We start from the raw sequence: 21,247 nt of genomic DNA on the forward strand, positions 1-21,247 counted from the left end.
AATGTCATCAGAGATGGGTGGCTGGGATGGGATAGACCAGTGCCCTTGAGGCAGCCAGCTGGATGGATGATGCTTAGGGCAGAAGGTGCTGTCCTTGCCCACCATTCCTGCACCCACACATGCCTATTTGCTACATCGTCAGCGACCAAGAGCTGGGGCAGTCTGTTGGGGTGTATTTCTGCTTGTCAGAGCAGGAACTTGCAGCCAGGAGTGGGGATAGCAGGTTGCCCCTTGCTCTTGCTTCTGTCTCTAGCAGGGAGGTGTTTCAGCTTCCTGGTAGCAAAAGCTGACCCCTCGGCATGTTTGCATAACCTGGAAACCATGTTAGTACTTGTGAAAAGGGCTAGGTGAACTGTGCAGGGATGGGAACCTTTAGGAGGTGTGCAGTCCTGAGCCCAGTGCAGAGCCTTGGCTGTAGCTGGCAGTGCTGAGGACCAAAGCCCTTGCCACTGTGTTACTTCTAGCTGCTACCACACCCGTGCTTTCAGTTGCAGTGGATTTGGCCATCAGATCCTACAAGCTGGCCTAGACCACACAGAGGTCTCTATTTCATTTGAAGGTCTATTGATACGGTGGTAGTTTCTTCTTAGTGCTTTCCTGCTGGGCACATTTAACACAACACTCTTACTGTATCTTATCCGTACCAGTATCTTCTCCAAGGCTTTTTTTATACAGCTGAGAGGTGCATACCTGAGAGCCAAAGACAGAGAAACTCCAGGAAAGGTTTGCAGGCAGCTGACATTTCATCTCCACCACTCTACTGTGAAGCACAACTGGATTTAGTAGACCTCAGGATGCTCTGGGGACTGTTGTACCATGCAGTCCATAGTAACTCTCTTCAGGCTGTGACCAGGAGGAATCATCTGGTTTACACAGGTGTTAGTGTGGTCCTGTCCTGCTCATGTTACGTACCGCTGTTATGGGAGGAGTATTTAAATGGCTCAGAAGTCACAGCTGTATTGTTGCCAATACAGAGGCAGAGGGGACAAGGCAGTGAGAGGCTGGAGGGAAACTGAGGCACACAGAAAGTTGAAGTGAGTTGTGCAAGGTTAGCTGCTAAGTTACCCAGACCTCTGAACTCATATTCTGTTTTCCTTTCCTCTGCCATTCATGGTCCTGCAGAAACATTATAGGAGTTCCTCTTCTTGCAACCTCACTTCTGCCCAGGCTTCAGACAGCTGGGGTAAGAGCTCAGCGTGGGAATTTCATGCTGGCAGATGCTGTAATTGCAAATGGACCACAGGGCAGCGAGGGCACTTTGTTTATGTTGTAGCACAGCGGTATACTCAAAAGCTCACACGTTTTGTTTCAAATAATGTAGTAGCTATTGTATGAAGCAGATTTCTGTAATACTGGAAGGTGGTACGTGGCCCTAGTTTTGTTTCAGATTGCCCTTTGCAAATAGGTTTCTCTGTTTCTCTTCTCTCCTTTGTGAATCACTCCAAACCATCCCTGCCTCCAGTGCTTGTTTCAGCAGGTAAATGGACCATGTCCTGATCTAATAGCACACCTGAGCTGGTTTACAAAAGACGTGTGCAGCCACATACGTAGCAGCTGAAATTGAATGTGGGTCCACCGATTTTATCAGGGAAATGCTGATTTACATCACTGGAGGATTTGGCCCGAAAACTTTTATGGTATTCTGCTCCCTCGAGAAAACAAGATAAATGTAGTTTACTCCTTCCAGTGTACAGTATTTTTTCCCCCAAAACTGCCTGCTGAGAGATACAGAGTCCCTGGTGGGCTCATCCGCCTGTGTGTAAGCTATTGCTTATGCAAAGGTGACTGTTTGTTTCCATTGCTCAGGCTTGATATATGAAAATTCACTTCTGCTGTGTTTTTTTTTCTCTCCTTCTGATAGGATCTGCATGTAACCAATGTTATTGTAGAGAATAAACTTGCTGGAGGCACAGCCTGAAGCCTTTTGACCCTCAGTAGGCAGGGATGTTTCTAAAGCTCAGTGGTAACGTAGTGTGGGTTTCAGCTTTTCATGCTCGTTGCCTCAGTGGTAAAAAAGGAGGCCAATGCATGGATTTTCTGGTCTAACACCTCAGGAATACCAATCCCAGCATCTTAAATAATGAATTAGTCTTTTCAAAGTCATGAATTTGGCAGAAAAAAAAAGACTGAGAAGGTGTTTGAGTAATTTCAGTTGTTCTTGCATATTTCTCCTGATGCTTCTGTGACTGAGGACAGGTTGGGAATTGTGTTTTTCAAATGCCTCCTCACTAGAACTCTGTCTTTAAAGAAAACACAACAACAAAAGCAAGCAAGCAAAAAAGGCCAAGATTTTCATAATCTGATTCCAGCGCTGTTCTGCTGTGGTCCATTTACCCTTCTGACAGAGATCTTTATTCATCATGGCAAGTACTTTCTGTCTTCAGTTGCATTTGGTCTGTATTTGAACCTGGTTTTCCATGGAGGTTGCCTGGGACAAGACTGGAGGGCTGGTGTGCATGTGGTAGAAGCCCCACAACAGTTGTGTGGCAGTTACAAAATGTTCTTCCAGTATAATAAAATTCTTTGGGTTTGTGTTCAATTGATTTTTATAGGACCACGGGTGGCTGTAAAATGAAAGTTAGGGCATGATGCAGTAATATTTTGGTACTTTGGAAGTGCTGTAGGTATGATAAAAGGAGGAGCTGAGGGACCGAAATGAGGGACGATATTTTTGAGAAAGGGACAACTGGAAAAAAAAACAACAAACACAACCAAAACAACAAACTCAAATCTTTATAGAAAGTCCTGGGGATTCTTTAGAGCAAAGGAAGAAAGCCTGATTCTTCCCACAGTCACCTACCTTGGGCAGCTTGTTTCTGCCACAGGCTCAGTAATCACAAACCATCTGAATTTGGTAGCATTTTATACTTGCAGTGTTCGAGAGATAACAGCACGTACAAATAACATGTTAGCAGAATACACAGTACCCAAGGGGACTTTCCTGCCATATAATAGCAGCACGATAGTGTCATCAAAAGTTTTGCTGCCAAATCAAGAGTCTAGTTTTGTCCTCGTGCAGACACAACTCTTGCTTCAGGCCAGTTGCTTTCCCCAGATCGTGGTGCAAGTCCACAAGTGTTATGCACGCAGCCCCAGCAGCAGCGATGTGACAAACCTGAGAGAGGTTCTGTTGCAAAATTGAGTCTGATGTTCCCTATCGAGATGACTCGTGTTTTTCTTTGGTGACAGCATGGAGAAGGCTGCTTTATTTTTCTCCGCAGTCTTCCTTTATCCTAAGAATTGCGCTGTGCCGTCAGTGTGAGTGTTGGTTTCCTTCAGGAATTAATGTTGTTTTGTATCGATTGACTTGTAGGCTATTGTTGGCTTGGATCAGGTTTGCTTATTGTGTCCCCATGCCTCCATTCTGCAAGGTGGATTGAAGGTACCTAGAGTTTGAATTAAATCAGTAAGTAGCTTAAATATAGCTACCGCATGATATAGAGAGAGAGCTGGAGAGAGAGGCTAGGTAAGAACATCCTTTTTGTTGCATGATTTGCCTTTGCAGATTCACTTATTTTAAAGGTATAATTTTCCACCGTTTGATTGCAGGAACTGGATGATAGATGAATCAGAGATGACAGTGTAAATGGTGTATGCCCGATAGCCCTAGGGGATCCCTGAAACATGCAAGTTTCTCATTTGGTGATTTTTCTGGCAGTGATGCCTCAGTGCAGTGACAGTTTCTGCTACAACTGTCAAGCTAAATTGTTCCTGATGGTGGCTGGCATTTACAATGATGCTGTTCATTTGGGTTCCTCCTGTAAACATCTGTATGCTGCCCTTCGTGCTGGGGCATGGGTGGTGGTGTCAGTCTCCCCTGAGTGTCTGGATCAGGATAAACTGAAGCACTGTGGAGCACAGGGAGGACACTGTCACTTGTCTCCCATGAAGCCACTCATTGTTCAGGGTATAGGAAAGGATATTCTCCTGCAGCTTTCCAGATTTGAAACCCCTTCCTACACATGATCTCAGGCTTGGCTGTGTGTGTCTAGAGAGAGGTGCTTTTGAAAGCAGGCTCTTCTTTTACCTTCCATAGCTGTCTGCTGGCAATGCGTGGCTTGCCAGGGGATCTAGCCACTGAGAAATATCATTAGCTAGAGCTGAACTGAATTCCTCCCCAGGATTTTTAGTGTTACAGTAAGAGCAGCACTGGAGAATCTCTTCAAGCTAGCAGAATACCTGGCAGAGACCAGAGCTGACTGGGGAGAAGGAGGGTGACGTTGAGAGGAACTGAGTTTCTTTACTATGTGATATGTTAAAGCTCCTAGATGCAAGTTTGCTTTGGCACTTGAGGCATTCAGTGAATGAAGGCTTATGGGCCATTTCATATTAAAGTTTAGTTCTCTTGATTTATTGTAGGAGTGGATATGACAAGTGTGAGGTAATGAAGATGGCCTAGAGGAAGGAATTGTAGAAGATGGTACAAGAGCTAGGATGTTTGAGTAGGAGACAGTATTTGCTGGCATAAAGCTGAGGCACCTTCTATACTACCAGAAGCTGAAGTTTTCTACTTTTTTTTTTTTATAATCTTTTTAACTTATAGAAGTTATTTCAGTCACAGTTATCCTACAGGGAACATCTGTGTTCACTTCTGGGGAGCACAAGACTCCCACTGACTGTGGTGGGCCTTGCTCTGTGATGGTTTGTTCCAGTGCCTGGCCTTGGTCCCAGGCAGCGTAGAGCATTCAGGCTGTGTGTGGGGGAACAGAATTGTCCAGAAAGGGATTCTTCCCAGTGTGGGACCTGCACACCTCCTAGGCAATGCCATTCATCCATTGCAGCTTCCCAGAAACCTTTCTGGATTGCAGCTGGGGCATATCCATGACCCAAAGGTAGCCCGCTGTGCTGTGGCAGCCTGGAGATGCCTGCTGCAAGGCCCAGCCAGAGCACAGCTGGAGTGAATGCAGTGAGATGCCAGGTGTGCCGTCCTTCCTGCCTGGTGGATCTGACGGACAGAAAGGAGAGTAGGGTCTTTTGCCCTTGTGCAGACTGTGTTGCTGTTAGAAGAAGCAGTAAAGTGGAAAGGAAATTAATAAAAAATAGCATTTGCAATCCCAGGAATTCCATCTAGCTCTGTTTTGTAAGGATTAGAAGTGTCTGTCTCTGCCTTCTCACCCGTGCCGGCCTGTTCTTTGTACTCACCTCTTCATTTTACATCTTTCTGTGAGTCATCCAGTATAAATCCCTTCAAAGCTTCCCATTAGTTTGGTGTTATCCCATTATCATACAGGTAGGCAGCAGTTCTGTGCTTCCTTTTCACAATCCCTGGAGAAATTCTGTACATTCAACTCGGGGAATCTATCTCCTCAGGTCACCTCTTTATTATCTCTCTGTGACTTCCCTCCAAGTTGTCTGGCACCCGTGTTTGCGATGCATTTCTCGGTGTATACATCTCTGCATCAGCCCGAGTGAAACCCACGCCAAGGAGAGCAGGGAGTGCTCAGCTGTTGCAGACACGTACTGGGGCTGACATGCTAATGGCACTGAGCAGAGAAAACCCCTCGAGCTTCACAGCTTTGGTTATCGCGTGTGCTTGCAGGGAGGCTGCAGCGGTGTCTGGCCTCAGAGAAAGGTGGGATCAGAGCAGGATTAACGGGAGCTCCCGAGTGGGAGCAGCTTTACTTGCTGTTCCGTGGGATTGCTGCCAAGGGGACAATGGCCTCAGCTAGGAGAGGGGGGTGGGGTTTTTTATTTTTTTATTTTAAACTCATTTCTATTATGTGTGCTGGGTAGTGTCAGGTGCATTTCAGCTCAGTGTCTGCAGGGTGGTGGGCTGCATAACTTGACAGCTGTCTTGAGTGAGCTCCCTGGCCTGTGAAAATGCTGATGAATGTAAAACCGAAGCTGACTTGGGTGGCAGGTTGTGTGTGTTAAATTACATGCAGTTTAACCTGGAGCAAAATGCATTGCTTTAATTTTGCCAAAATGACACTTTCTGATTGAGCCCAGATTAATATTTCTTTCTTTCAACCCATGTGATTTTTTTTACATGAACAACAATTATATCTCAATAAAATTCCATTCTGAATGCAAATTTGAACCCCTTTTCTTTAATGCCCACATCTAAACTTTCAGAAGTGTTGTTTCTTCCACTTAAAGAAATAACTCAGCAAAATCTTATGAATTTGGTTTTGGTGGTGGGAAATCCATTTCACTAATCTGGGGAAATGAAATAACCAATCCCCCACCCACACACACACAAAAAAATCCACACCTGTCTAACCAACCTTTCCATTAAACCTTGATCCCCATAATATGGAGGTTATCCTACAGACAGTGCCACAGGGGTTGTAAAGGAAGGAGGAGAGGAGGAACCAAGCATGTGATTATAATTTTATGTCCCACTCTGGCTAATGTCTGAGCCTCAACTGCTTTACCCATTGTAGTATTATGTTCAATAAACATGAAAGATGGGTCTGTAATAGCAACAAATGTACCCATACGCTTGCAGTTTAATTAAAGGCATATATCACACAATAAAGCACATTCAAATGAAAAATCTTCCCATTAGACATGTGGTTCCCATTTATTTCCCCTTATTGTTAAACTTTTGGAGTACAAGCAGTGAACGAGCGCAAAGAGGGGCTTCTGAAGAGGAGCACTGTGGATTCCCCAGGAACAAGCAAGATACTCCTGCTGGGGTGGGAGACCACAGAGTTCCCCGGTGCATGGTGGAGCTGCACTGCCCTGTTGGATGCACCCATGCGGCTGGTGGATCTAGTTAGCACAGACCTCACACCAAAAACTGCCTGATTATTTTTTTTTTAAGCTGAGAAGAAGCTGGGCTTTAAAGGGACAAGGCTGGCTTGGAGGGAGAAAAGTCAGCAGCCATTAGAGCTGATTTAAGCTTTTGTCACTGTAAAAGATCTGATCCTGAAGCAGCAGCTAAAGAAGAGAAGAGAAGCCTGCAACTATCCTCAGCTGAGCCTATTGGATGCCAGTGGAAGAAACACTAGTAAAGGTATCCCCTGGTACACCTTGTAGACCCTGGTAGCAGGAGGCAGCTCTGCCACCTCCGCCCCATTTTGGTCTCTTCACAGTCCCAGTTATCATCCCCCCTTCCCCTGCATCCCTGACCCTTCCTCTGTCTAGTCTCACTCTCTGCTCTGCATCACTGGTGTGGGAAATTATGTCCCCATGCTCCACACATTGCTCACCCCATCTGTTACGTCTCTCTCCATTCACAGATGCTGGAGGGCTTTTATTTAGTTATTTATTTTAGTTTCTTTTTTTTTTTTTTCTTTTCATTTCCCCTTGTATATCTTTAGCTTTCACTAAGGTTTGTTAACTAAACTTTAATCACAAAGAGATTGGTGGCAAAAAGTTGCTCAGCTTTAGTCCTCCCTCACCCAGACTCTAGAACTAATTTTGCAGTGGTTAAAATGGCAGGAAGTAAAGAATAAAAAATGCAGTCAAAGCCAGCTTTCTTTCAAAATGCCATTTCTGTTTATAGTACCTTCTGCAAATTGTTGAAACTAAATTATTTAGAAATGATCGAAATGTGCTTTGACCAAAACAAACACATTTTTTCACCCTTAAAGAGAAAAAATCTGAATGTAACGCTTTTCATCTTGGTTCTGTAAAAGTCCAGCATTTCAGGGGGCAGGAGAGAAAGTAGGGCAAAGGGAGCCTGTTTTTCACTCAGGATTGAAACACGCTTTAATGTCTAGTGCTGCTCATTTATGTTACTGCTCCTGTTGCAGCTGTATCTGGGTTCCTTGTTGTACTACAAACCAGTCATGCAGTGGAAAAGGAGAAGATATGCTGTGATCTCAGCAAAAATGGCAATTTTTTGGCTGAGTATACTGGATACCAATTAGACTTAAGAGAAATTGAAATGTGAAGGTTTTTGATGGACATTTTTTTTGCCAGCGTAATCCACTTTCTGCTTTTTCTTGGTAGTGAAGTGGAGAAGCAAAGCTCGTGCTTTGAGCATTTTGTTTAAGCAAACTCAACTGCTGTGAGTGGACAGATCAGGTTGAAAGCTTTTTTTTTTTTTTTTTCTTTTAACTATAAAACCATGAAATGTGACGTTGGTGCCTTATCTGGTTGCTTTATAAACCAAATCTGGACTGAGCTATACAATTACAATGTGAAGTTAAATATTTTCAAAGTTTTGGAGGTGTGCACAGAAGATCCCTGACATTTTTTTTTAATGGTGGAGTGTAGTCTGAGTTTTTGCCTGAAGACCTGCTTTTGTCAGCCAGCATGTAAAATATTTTAGTAATAAATTTAAAAATTTTAAAGCATAAATAAAACTTCCTATCTTCTGATTTTTTTTTGTCCATATGTGTCAGATGATAGAAATACGTTTAGTATTTTATTTCTGTCTAGCCCAGTTTCTCACCAAAATGATCTGTTTCTAGTGTGCCTTCTACTGTACAACATCTGTAGCAAAATGAGCAGCTTTTAGTGGATCTTGGGCACGCAGCACTCTGTGGATGTTCTTTTTCCATGCCTGAGACAATCTGGCTGTAGTGTGCTAGAGAGGAGCCTTGGGCTGTAATGAGATCTCTTCATGCCAGCCCTTAATCACCTGGAAAAGAAATCAAAGCATAGAGACAAACTGGTCCATTTGTTTTCATTACAATTACTAGTTTAAACAACTCTGTGTAAACTAAGTCCATAAATATGGTGCTGGTAGACTTGCTCTTAAACTCAGCTCCACCAGCTGTTACATGAATCTTTGTGCTCAGGAAGAAGGATTTATTTTTTCAGTTCTTTAGGGTGGAGCTGTCAAGGATGCCTTACCAGAATTATGATTTCTAGCAGCTTGTGGCAAAAGCCCTCCCTTACCTTCTTTGAAAGTCCAGAAGAACTTCCAAGCTTTAGATCTCGATTCTTTTGCAGCCCAAACAAAGCAATGTGTCAGGTATTTCCCTGGGAGGTGGTGGAAGGAACAAGCATACGAGGTATTGTTATTCTTGAACTGGTTATCAGCTTGAATGTCACACTAGCCTTTGTGTCTCGTTATGGTTATTGTTTGACATATCAGAGGAATGTAACAAAAAAACTCAGTCCGAGGGGAATGGTGAAATAGAGGAATCAGATGCCCCAAGTTTTTCCTTGAATGCAGCCTTTCCTACTGTGAGTAATAAAACCCCGTCTTTGGCAAGGGTTGCTCCTGTCTTCGGTCACTCAGCTGATACATAATTTAGATCTGTGTTGTGCTGTTCCCAGAAAAGGAGGGATGAAATATGGGAGGGAAAGGTAAGGTGGAAGCTGAAACAGGACATGTTTCTATTGCACCATGCAGTGTCTTTAATGCTACACCAAATCTATGCTGTTTTTTTTTTTTTTTTCTTATGCAATTCTTTCTGTTTGTCATCTTTCTTTTGGTGCTCTGCTCTGGTGAGGCTTCTCACCCAGCTCTGCTCCCAAAGGCACAGCACATCAGTGTCTGAGTGCAACTGCTGGCTGCACAGTTGTTGCGGGGTGTCTCTGCGAGGAGACTTAGCATGCGGGGCTGTGAGAAGAAGGAAAACAACAATTCCACAACATCTCAAATAGAAAAATAAATAAGGGAAAGTGGACCATATGTTGTGGGTACTGGTTGGAAGTCTTTGGACCACTCTTCACTATTTGGGAGTTCAGTAACCCAACTTGAATTCTTTAGGAATTTGATGACTATTTTGGGACTAATTCTGTTTAATATCCTTATCAGTGATATTGATGAGGTGACTGAGTGCATCCTTAGTAAGTTAGCAGATGACACTAAGTTGGGGGGAAGTACTGATCTTCTTGAGAGTACCAAAACTCTGCAAAGGGATGTGGATAGTCTCGATTGATGGCCTATGTCCAATTCGTCATGACGTTCAGCAAGGCTAATACCTGCACTTGGGTCTTAACAACCCCATGCAGCCTTATGGGCCTGGGGAAGAATGGCTGGAAAGCTGCTAGGCAGAAAAGGACCTGGGAGTGCTGTTTGACAGCTGGCTGAATGTGAGATGGCAGCGTGCCCAGGTGGCCGAGAAGGCCAACGGCATCCTGGCTTGTATCAGAAATCATCGGGGCAGCAGGAACAGGGATGTGATTATCCCTCTGTACTCAGCTCTGGTGAGACCATGCTTGAGTACTGTGTTCAGTTTTGGGTACTTTGCTACAAGGGCATTGAGTAGCTCGAATATATGTAAAGAAGGGCAACAAAGCTGGTGATGAGACTAGAAAGCAAGACACGTGAGTGGCAGCTGAAGAAACTGGGGCTAGTTAGTCTGCAGAAAAGGAGGCTGAGGGGAGACCTCATCACTCTCTACAGCTGCCAGAAGGGAGGTTACAGAGAGGAGGGTGTTGGTCTCTTTTCTCAGGTGACAAATGAGAGGATGCAAGGCAATGACCACAGGTTGCACCAGGAGGGGTTTAGATTGCACATCAGGAAGAATTTGTTTACAGAAAGAGTGGTTAGGTCTTGGAACAGGCTGCCCTGAGAGGTGGTGGATTCCCCATCCCTGGAGGTATTTAAGAGATGCATGGATGTGGAGCTTAGGGACAGGGTTTAATGGTGGCATTATAGTGTTAGATGGATGGTTGGACTTGATTTTGAAGGTCTTTCACAATCTAAACAATTCTGTGATTCTGTTTGCATGAATGAGGAGTTCTAGGGTCTCAGGGATTTGGCTGGAACTGGAGGAAAAAGTCACCTGATTCCAGTGGTGAAGCAATGAAACAGAAAAGAATATTTTGGTTGAGTAGCGATAGGTGTTATTTTGGAGACAAATGAAAAAAAAACACACAAACAAGTAACAGTAAGAAATGCAATTATTTTTTGTATCTTTTCAATTGCTTGGAGCAGTTATCTACAACAGTACAGACTCCTTTGTTTTATTTTTTTATTTTTGTTAAGTAAGGGCAACTGTATTAGTCCCTTCCTATGTCCAATTTTAGGTGTGAAAAAAGATCTTCCTTTGCAGTGAAAGAAGTGGGAGACATCCATCTATCCTCTATAGAATACTGTTCCAAGATATTTTGAATTTTCTCTTGCAGTACCGAAGTGCTCAGTCTGTCTTTAGAAGAAGCTTGATGTCATCTCCTGAAATATTTTACTGCAGTTTGAGTTTATTGTATACAGCTATCTTGCTCCAGGTGGTGGGTCATCTCTGTCAGTTTTCAGACGTGACTTCTCTGTTCTATATTCTGAAGGCTGAAAAGTATTGTGAGTTTTTCCTGCAGGAAGCTCATTCTCCTTCTAGGAATAAACTTTTTGACGTATTAACGATAGTGCCTTCTTCCCCTTTTGTAACTTCATCCATAACACAAATTGTAGATAGAAAACACATCTTGCAATTTTCTGAGTGGTTTACAACTTTTTCTCAGTTTCTGTGCTTCTAAATTTTTTTCAGTGATTGTGGTCTTTTCCCAAGTGAGAGAATTTAAGACCCTGCAACAGACTTGCTTTTCTGAGATATACTCTTTGCAGATTGCTTGCATGCAGTCCAATTTCCTACAGAAACGTTGACCTGATTTTATTTTTCTTCTGTCCCAGTTTGATTTTTTGGCAGGAGCCCTCCACACATTCTGTAGATATTTCCCACCAGCTCTGGCTGAGAAGGTGTTACTTTGCTTTTGTGCTGTGGTGGGATCAGAGCCATCTCTTCGTGTAAGCAATCCAAGCTACTGCTCAGGGTCCTGATCTTCTGACAACGTGGCAGGCCTGGCTATTCTGCCCCTCCTCTTCCATCATGTGTCAGCTGTCGCCCAGTAATTACCCCCAGGCTGACCCTCGCCCTGCTGGATTAATATGAACGCATCTTTCCATCATCAGCTGGATGTATTGTCTAGGGGGAAGTGTAATTTTGTGTAGTAAATGAATTATTCTTATAAGTGCACAGAGTCCAGCTGTTCTTGCTCGCTTTTTCTGCCACCATCATTTGCAAGCTCCAAATGCACTCAGGGTTGGCTGGCAGACAGAAAACTATGGAGATTCTTCCCAGATGTTTGCTTGGGCTAATAGTCCTGACTTCCTAGGAACAAAGCATCTGATTTTATTTGGACACAGACTCTTTATATATGTTCCTCAGGCTGTAATTCTTTTTCTGTGTTTGGGCAAGAAAGCGTATCAATACCAAAGTTCTCCTGATTTTTTTTTTTTAGTCCGTTGTATAGATGGAGAAGCAGTGGACATGACATCTTCAGGGTTGATATTGCTGCAGTGAAGTGTACCCAGCCTACCATATGCTGGTCCTTCTCTGACTCTGAGTCTTCAGTCTTTTCCTGCCTCCCCCATGAGGAACAGGCAAGTGAATGTGGGAATAGGGAGTCTACTGTGAAATCTGCAGTGGGGGTGCCTCCTTCTGCACCAGTCACTGTGGACTTCTTAGTGTCTGTAGAGAGAAATGGAGGCTTCAAAGGCATAAGTAACAATTTTAGAAGTGTATTTTAGTATGGGAATTGAGCTTTGGAAGTGTCTGTTTCTTGCCTGTCTAAAAATGAACCTTGGTGACGGGCTCCTTGTTGACAAGGACATGGATGACTAACACCGGGGGCTGAATCTACTCCTGTTGTTCCCAGGCTTTTCTTTCATTGCTCACTCTTTTCCCTTCTCTCCATGAGCAGAGTTCAAGATGGGCAGTTTTCCACATTGCTCCAGTTCTGAGAAGCTGGACTTGAGCAAAATCTTTTTTCTTTTCTTTCTAGCTCTCACTGAGAAAATAAACAAAACACCCCAAACAAATGATCCCAGCCCCAAACGAGATCATCCAAACAAGCCATGCGTCATCCTGAGAGCTTGTACTGGAGAACCAAAAGAGCATGGAGACATTTTTTACATGCGGCTCTGTGTGCATGTGTATGCAGCCTAGTTGGTCTGACAGTTTCTGGCATCTTGTACGTGTTACTGGCCTGAAATGTGATATCATGGATAAAGCGCCCTTTAAAGGGTTTTGTTGCTTATCTCAGAAAAAAAAACCTGTGTTAAATAAAATGTTGCAAGTGTTACTGGAGTTTGAAGAAGGAGTTTGCCTGCAATATGTAACATCCTTATGATTCAGTGTTGTGCTGAGCAAGACAAGCATGAGTTAAGGTTCTGGCCTGTGGTGAAATAAAGTTGTATATCACTTGGGCTGCCAAGGTCTTTCCTCGTACAGTCTGTCTGTGCTTGGTAAAACACAGGACTGTGTTGGTGGATGTGATATGTCTGGTGCTACAATCCTTAAGTGTAGAACATTGTCATGCTGTTTGAATAAACATTTGCTATTTACCTTCCTGGTAGATGGCCTTTTTTTTTTTTTAACATTAGGTCTAACTAGGCTCCAGTGCACAAGTAGATTTTCCCCAATGCTCAGCACCCCTTCCCAAAGGCTGTGCCTGTATTGCTGAGTTGAGGTGACCTCAAAGCCAGGTGCAAAAACAGACCAGGTCTTTGATCCTGCTCTTGGGTCCTGCTAGAGTGGCCAGGATGACATGTTTAAGGTAATATTTTTGATACTTCATCATGCCTGAGAGCACATTAAGATGTATATTTATTTGTCATGAAGTGCTGACCCCTTCACCTTTATAAATCCCGTCCTTCCTGTTGCAGTGTCATAAGCCTGTCTGCAGGCAATGTGTGGAGTTTGAGCATCTTGCATTTTGTTCCCAGAGCACCTCAGCTTTCAGGATGCTTCTGGCAGCGGTCTGTTCAAACAGGTTTAGGGGTTTCTGGGGTTTGGCTGAGTGCTGTGGTGGGTTTTACTGAGGTGCCTCTGGGGTAAATGTAGGATGCTGAGTTTATTTTTGTGTTGACTGTTTTGTCACCCTTGTAACAAGCCAGGACTTCATCCTTCTGTTTTGGGTTCTCCTTCTGATTTGCTCCTTAGTCAAGACCTCCGCGTGCCACTCTTCAGCTGTGTCAAGACATAAGAACTAGGTTTCACCGAGGACTGGCCCATACAAACATTACGACCTGTAATGGACTTAATTTTCCATTCATCAGAGCAGGTCAAATAACAGAAGGTGGCTGCTGCAAAAAGGGCATGCACTCATGGTACATCCTCATGGTGCACTGCAATCCATCTGTCTTGTGAGCTGATGTGTTGGAATGCTCTGGGAGGTGGAAATGCCAAACATTATTTGTCACTAAATAGCCAGGCCAGAGCTTTAAAAACGAAAAATCTTGGCACCATACAAACCTCATTTCCTTCCATCACTTGGTATTCAGCCTCAGGTCAAATTAATCTCTGTTGAAATCTGCTGTACTTGCTGCTGAATTTGTTGTCTCATCTAAAAAATATCTCTTCTCCCATGAAGGGAAAGCACATATATATAACAAATTTTAATGCACACCAGAAAAGTCTTAATTGTGTCTTTTGTTTAGTAATTGAATTAACTTTTACATCTGTAAATAGTACTATGCAGGTGAACTGGGCCAGGTAGACCTTTCAGGAGTTTGTTGTCATACAGCCTTAAGACTCGTCTGGTTAAAATTCAAAGTGGATGCCTGGAGTAAATAGGTGAATAAATAAATGTAAGTTCCTTGAATAGTGTAAGGGTACATAGAAGAATGTTTGCTCCTTTAAGGGTCTCTGGTAAAAGACATTTTCCAAGACCACAAACAGATAGTGAGTAAGGGAGACAAACCTGATGAGGGAAGAGATGGATGTGGGAACGTTGATTTGAACGAGGTTGTCTGAGGGAGGATTTCTGGACCAGGATGATAAGAAATAAGGAAGGAGGAACAATAAGTAAAATGCTGAGACACAGACCTGACAAAGCAAAATGGAGATGATGACGAGAAACAAATCTCCCTGTCACACTAATGGGTGGGCTATCAAACTACAGACACCACGTGGGGTGTGTGTGTGTATTTGCTAACAAACTTCAGGCTGGACCATCTGGTGAGTCAGTGACCCATGAGGTGTGTAAGGGGCCCGTGGTCTGGGAGAGGTGCTGGATGGACAGATGGGCCATGCCAGGTACTTGAAAGATCCACAAATGTGTGTGTGCTTGTGAACCTAGAGTGCTGTGTGCATGCATGCACCAGCCAACTTTTCTCACTAACAGCCAGAAAGGAGGAAGAGTCTCAGCTGCCTGTGTGTGTTTTACATGAGCGCAGTGTGTGTGCTGTTGGAGGAAGCCCTTGAGTGGGGCAGCTTTTGTGGATGGTCACGTCAGTGTCCTGCCCATGTGTGTCCATGTGTCTCTGGGATATTTGCTCAGTTTTCCTACAGGTTGGACCTGGAAAGGGGAAAGTGACAGCCACGTCCCCTGGCCTGGGCAGGGAGCCCCGATCCCCAAGCACTGGTCTGGGCCACAGCAGCCAGCAGGAGCAGTCCTGGGCTGGAGCTGCTGGCGAGGCAGCTACACTCTTCTCTGCTTACCTCACTTAACAAATAGCATCTCCTTATCTCTCCATCTGAAATCACCTAAAGGCTGCAAGTTCAGTTTAATCCTTCTACCATCAGTCAGGCTGAGATTTAATAGGAAGAAGGTGGAAAAAATACTCAGTAGCTGGTCTCTGGTTTTTAACTTGATAGAGAGAACGATGTTCCCTGAATGAGACACGGTGGGAGAGATGAGTAGCTAGAAAGAGATTGTACTTCATGCCACTGAGCTATCTGTAGCTACCGCTGTTATGGAGCTGCAAAAGAAAAAGAAATGCTAGGGGCAAAGGATAAAAGAGAATCTAAAGAAATGGATATAGTTTGCTAATCCTTTGCTCTCGTGGTGAGAATGGTTAATCTGCTGCAGAATACAATAAGGGTACTAGTCCCACTCGCTTGTGAACAGGAGTTACTGGGGCCAAGATGCCTGGAATCCAAGATTTGTACAGCACTGTGGATCAGTCTGCAAATTGTACATCCAGTCAGGAAAGGATAGACGAGTAGTTTCATGTGACCCATACGACAAAGTCTATGCAGAAGTCCCCATATGTGTAAAACCATGTCAGATGACTCGAGGAATGTTCCTGGCAGGCACCGGGCTAATACTAAAGCAGAGCTGTAGCACTGTAAAATTTTGACTCCTGGACTGTGGATTTTCAATCATTTGTCTTAAGAACAGTGTTAAACAGGATGTCTCCTCAGAAAGCAGTTATCTGAATATTTATGCCAAATTTGTAAGCCCATTCGTGAATTTGGATAAGGATTTTTCTCTTCCTAGTTCTAATAATAATAGTAGTAGCAGTAGTACTGATAACAATGCAGTGCTTTATTTTGTATCTATAGATAATTCTTTCTGGGGCAGAGGTTTCTCTACTGGCTTTTTTGGTAGGCTATCACTGTGATAGGTGACCAGAAACGCAGAGGCAGTCCAGATAATGTAGTTTTATAGTGCTGTAGATTATCTTATCTAGTGACAGTGCCAAAGAAATAAGGCCAGATAGGAATATTCAGATCATGTCTGATCTCCTAAAGAACACAGGGCAGAAAATCTTTCCTAATAATTCTTACCATAAGCCCAGTGATGTTGGCTGAAGTGAAATCTGCATAAGTGGAGCCCATTTTGATGCCTGCTCCTATCTCTTCTTCCTGATGTGCTTTATTCATTGTCAGCTTGAGCTGTTAGTGGCAGAAATTGGCTTTCCCATTGACAGAAATGCAGAGAACTGATTCTTTTGTCTATACACAATCAGTCATATTAGATACGTATGTGGTGGGGTCTGAACTTCAGTTTTTGAGTTTCCTCTTGCTAGGTATACAGTGCAGTGGTTTAGTTCTGTAGTTGCGTGCAAACACAGTCAGAATTAATCAGCTGCCTCGGGGTGCAGACACTGCTCAAACAGCCCTTCTCCATCTCCTTTGGCAAATTGTTCTGTGGTCTTGCTCTGATGCGTCTGCTGGATATTTGTTGTCAAAGATACTGACCATTCAGGAAACTTTAATATTCAGTGCAAACACACAGAGTTTATCATCCCAGCCACGCTTAGCCATCCGTCATAGCTGTGCCATAGTACACATCACTAGGTAGTGAACCCTTCTAATCTGAGCATGGACCTGTCTCCAATTTGTAAATCCAATTACTACAAATCAAATGCACAACCTTTACACAGATGCTAAAATTTTCCCATTTAGGACCTGAAGTTTGTATATTACAAAAATATAAGGTTCTTGGCTCTGTTATCTACCTCCTTAGTCTACAATCAACTCTTGTTTTATTAACCCAGAATTTGTTTCAGATGGAATTTATTTGAAATCCCCTTGAAAATACTGCCTAGTATTTCTTTCTCTGTGATCTAGTTGTAAAGCAGAGTAGATGTTTCTGAAGGTGTGATTCATTTCTGAAAAAAACAAACTTTCTCGAAGTTGTAGGAAAAAAACTTATACATGCTCTGATTATGAGTGAGTCAATTGTGGTGATTAACTGGATGGAGGACAAGGTTTGTAGTATTCAGCAGAGAACATGTCAAGTGAACCTGTGTCTGAGTGCAGAATTGTGTGGAAATCTGGCTGCTGCACTATTTGCTAGCCAGAAAACACAGAACAATGATTAGATGATATGGCTTTCAAGATCTACTTCACTATCTTGAATGTTTAACTACTGAGCAGATTGATTTCTGACTAATCTGAAAATATAGACCTTATTTGGAAAATGAAAGCTGTAAATTAGGAGCAATTTCATGTTCTTTCCTACACTGGTGAGAGATGCAACCCTCACCATAAAAACAGATCACAGCATGACCTTGAGTACAGAGTCACTATCTACCACATCATAGCCAAGTTAACTAATCTAATTTGCCTTTCATTCTAACTAATGTTAGGAATTTACCTGCCATCAATCACCTGCTTCCCATTGAACTAAAAGAGTCAGCGGGATTGCCAGCTTTGTCATATGGCAGACAAAGTGAATTTGTTGACAGCTGCAATGAGAAAGCACGAAAATGTTTGAAGAAGTTTAGGAAGAGCCAACCTGCTTTCGAGTCTCAGTTCAGTCTGGGTTAAATATGAGGGGAGGAGATTACCTTATTAGCCATCCCTGGCAGTGGAGTTGATAGATAACTGTGCAGTACAATCCTTTCCTATTCTTTAATCTGAACTGATTTTAATCCTTTATGGAGCAGCAGCCCTTCCTCTTCTTGCTCAGAGTTTATACTACTTCTCTCTGTCTTTCAGCTGTACAGCTCCATGGACTTTGGAAGAAAATGGCAACTCATGCACGAGCGGGTCACTCCAAACAGGTTTTACTGGTGAGTTTTGCTCTCTGGCTTTGCTTGCTTTGGGTAGATCATGGAAGGGAGAAGGGTATCTAACTTGAAGAGATCCTTTTTTCTTTTTTCTTTTTTCTTTTTTTTTTTTATTTTTTTCTGAACACTAAGTATGCCCATGTTTTTAATGTTATACATGTATGCTCAGTCTGTATCTTGCAGTGTTATAGTTGAATGGCTCCATGTTTGTACCTCTTTCTTAGTCCAGTAACAGATGCTGGCTTCTACAGATGAGTACAGGTCTTGGTAACTGAAGAACTCCTGCTTTTTTTATTACTATTATTTTATATGGCTGCTTATGCTAACACAGAAAAACTGCCCCAGTGCTTCACTGGCAAAGCTATAATCATTAGACCTTCTCTTTTTCAATGCTTCTGAGAGCTACTTCAGACTACAACACAGTCTGCACAAAGCCAGCCACTCAGACCAGTCTCCTTATGCAAACCTTGCAGAGAAAGGATGACTCACACTGTTTTGAATCACCCTGTGAGGAACTAGTATTTTTTCTACCAACTGGTGAGAGCCCAGGATGTTCAAACTATTTGCTGAAAATCTGCCTTGTGACTATACCTCATTCCTTCCCCAAGTGGCGGTATCCAAAACTGGGAGAATGTCTTAAAAGCAGAAGATTTCATAAATTTAGTTCCTGTCTCCAGGCTCCTCCTTTTCAGATGCTGCTTTGCCAAACTTCTCTACCAGATGAAGGCTCAAAAGCTGACTTGAGAGAGAGAAGAAAAACCGGTGACATTCTTCTGTAGTTCAGTCTAGGATATGGGACTTAAATCAGTTTTAACATTTTACTACTTGCTAGATAAAGGTGCATGAATGTGTGTGTAGAAATCCTGATTTTCACAATAGTTACTAACTATGAATAGATAAAGAAGTGCCTTGTCCTTCATGTCAAGAAGGTGCTGCTATTAAGGAACCAGAAGCCCTTATTTTGAAGAGTCAAAAATAAACAGGACTTGAGTGATTTAACAAATGTTTTCTGATTGTGAAGCATGGTGTATATATTTTAGAGTCAAATTCTTGTGGAAGTTCTGGTGTGTCATTAAAAATGCCTGGAAACCAGACCAAAATGTCTACAGATTGAACATGCAATATTTCTATACCTCGTGATGGAAGAGGATACCTCACAGGACTTTCAAATTGTCTAGGTTCTTCTGCAAATCCCTCTACATAGCTTTAGACTCCCGCATTTAAAAGAAGGCTTTTTGGCACCAAGTCTGAAGATTTGCCTCTTTGTGCCTTTGGATTTTGGACAGTGAAAGGAGATGTTTGAACATCTAGGGAAGCAAGCTGTAAGACTTATAAGTCACAGAGACATGCAAAGTATATAAAAGGTCTAGGACCTTGTCTGACCATGTCACTGTTTCACGTTTCCATCACGAAGGTAGAGTGGTTGTATTCTCCTGGTTCTGGTGATAGGTAGTTGATAGACCTTACCATCTTCACCTTCCTTTCCTAGGTGCAGTTGACATAGGTGAGTGTAAACACTCTCCAGGTGTATGTGGAGTAGAACAGCTGGCATATCTCCAGTGGCATATTTGTATAGTTGTACCCTACCCCTCAAACAGCACAGATGAACTTAGAAGAGTGGCATTCTTGGAAGATAATGTGCAAGGGCAGGGCTGAGCGGACCTGGGAACAAAGCAGAATCTCTGTCTAAAAGCGATGACTTTTTTTTTTTTTTTTTTTAATAATGGTTAATGTAATGGAGATTTCCTGTTTGTCTCTGTCCATCAGACACCCAAAGCATTAGATTTTCTACAGATCACCTCATTTTTCATGCAGTCGCTTCTTGGCTGGATAGTTTAAGTGCTCCTTTTTAACATCATGTTGAATAAAGCCTCTGTTTCAATTATCTCTTTCTCTTAGAAAACATAAAAGTCTTCTGTAGTTAAAACTGATATGGCATAGATCTAGAATTCTTTATTCCGCTCAGAAACAGTAGAATCCCATTGACAATAAACTTTCCAAAAGAGTGAATTAGGTTTTTCCCAGAGTGAGACAGATTTGAACCAATTCTTAGTGCAGGGGTCAGAAATGTTGAAATTTTGGAACATAATAACTCCCTGGAGCTGTCTGATTTCTTTCCTTTTTCCTTTCTTTTTTAAAGCTGAAAACTGTGATGACTTACAAGCTCTGGCTTGTAAAATGTGTATGGAAAAAGAAATGTAAGAAGAACATTTTAGCCTCTAAAATTTTACGATTTATTAGGCTATGGAAGAGGGAGAAAGTAGATATAGGTGTAAGTTTCAGAGCCAGGACTCAAAGCCACTACTCATCATCCTATAATATACTACATTCTCAAACCTGTTAATTACAATTTCCAGGAAAGGTGAAATAGTGATAGGAAGATACCAAAATCAGAGCTTCTACATGGTGCTCTATGTTGTTTTTTTAGCAGTGGCTCTGGTAAACCTCCTCCATCAAATGGGATAGCCTTCTGATTTGAATGCAGCTGGTTTTATCTAGGGCAGCCTCTGTCTACTGATTTTTTCTTTCCAAACATAATTTTCATCTCTCAGACTGCATGAATGGGTTTGTGAAGATCAAAATCCACACCTGGTTCATAGGATCAGCCAGCCTGACAGCGAGAGGTCTTAGTTTTCTCTTTGAGACCTTTCCAAATAATTACGCTTTCACTGAGAGAGCTCAGATACAGAGACTTTAAGGCCAGGAAGAAATTACAATTGCATCAGAAGTGGTGAAGTTGGAATGTGAATTTTCACTCAGCATATTGAGCAAGACCTCGCTGGTAGGCATGGACACGTAGTCACCCTGTGCGTTGTGCTGTAGTTCTGTCAGGCTGCACCTGCCACGGCTCCCTGCTGGTCAAAAGCTAAGTCCTAAGTTGCAATACTGCCCTGTGGCTTTTTATCCTGGCTCTTATTTAAACTTCTTTCCTTAGTCCCAGACTTCAGTGCCAGTCACTGGGTTGCAGTTTTGTGTTCCCATCCCATATGGGCAGCACACGTAGCACAGCTTGTGGGACATTTCTCACCGCTTCCTGCATCCAGCTCAAATTTGTGCTGGTGCTGAGATTCTTATCTGGGCCACTCGTAGCTATAAAAACTACAAATTGAGTTCTCTACTTCTGTAGTAGTGATTCATTTGTTAGCTACACCCACC

General features: G+C 42.8%; 1 protein-coding gene across 4 annotated transcripts in view; it reads left to right on the forward strand.

Annotated features, from left to right (window-relative positions):
* Positions 1-21,247, forward strand: part of SORCS3 (sortilin related VPS10 domain containing receptor 3) — a 279,259-nt gene that overhangs the window by 154,431 nt on the left and 103,581 nt on the right. For all 4 annotated transcript variants that reach the window (XM_068688547.1, XM_068688550.1, XM_068688548.1 and 1 more), the window contains one exon: positions 18,021-18,094. In XM_068688547.1, coding sequence (XP_068544648.1) covers positions 18,021-18,094 — 74 coding nt within the window. The remainder of the gene's footprint in view (positions 1-18,020; positions 18,095-21,247) is intronic.

Source organism: Anas acuta, chromosome 7 (genome assembly GCF_963932015.1).
Source record: "Anas acuta chromosome 7, bAnaAcu1.1, whole genome shotgun sequence".
NCBI lineage: Eukaryota > Metazoa > Chordata > Aves > Anseriformes > Anatidae > Anas > Anas acuta.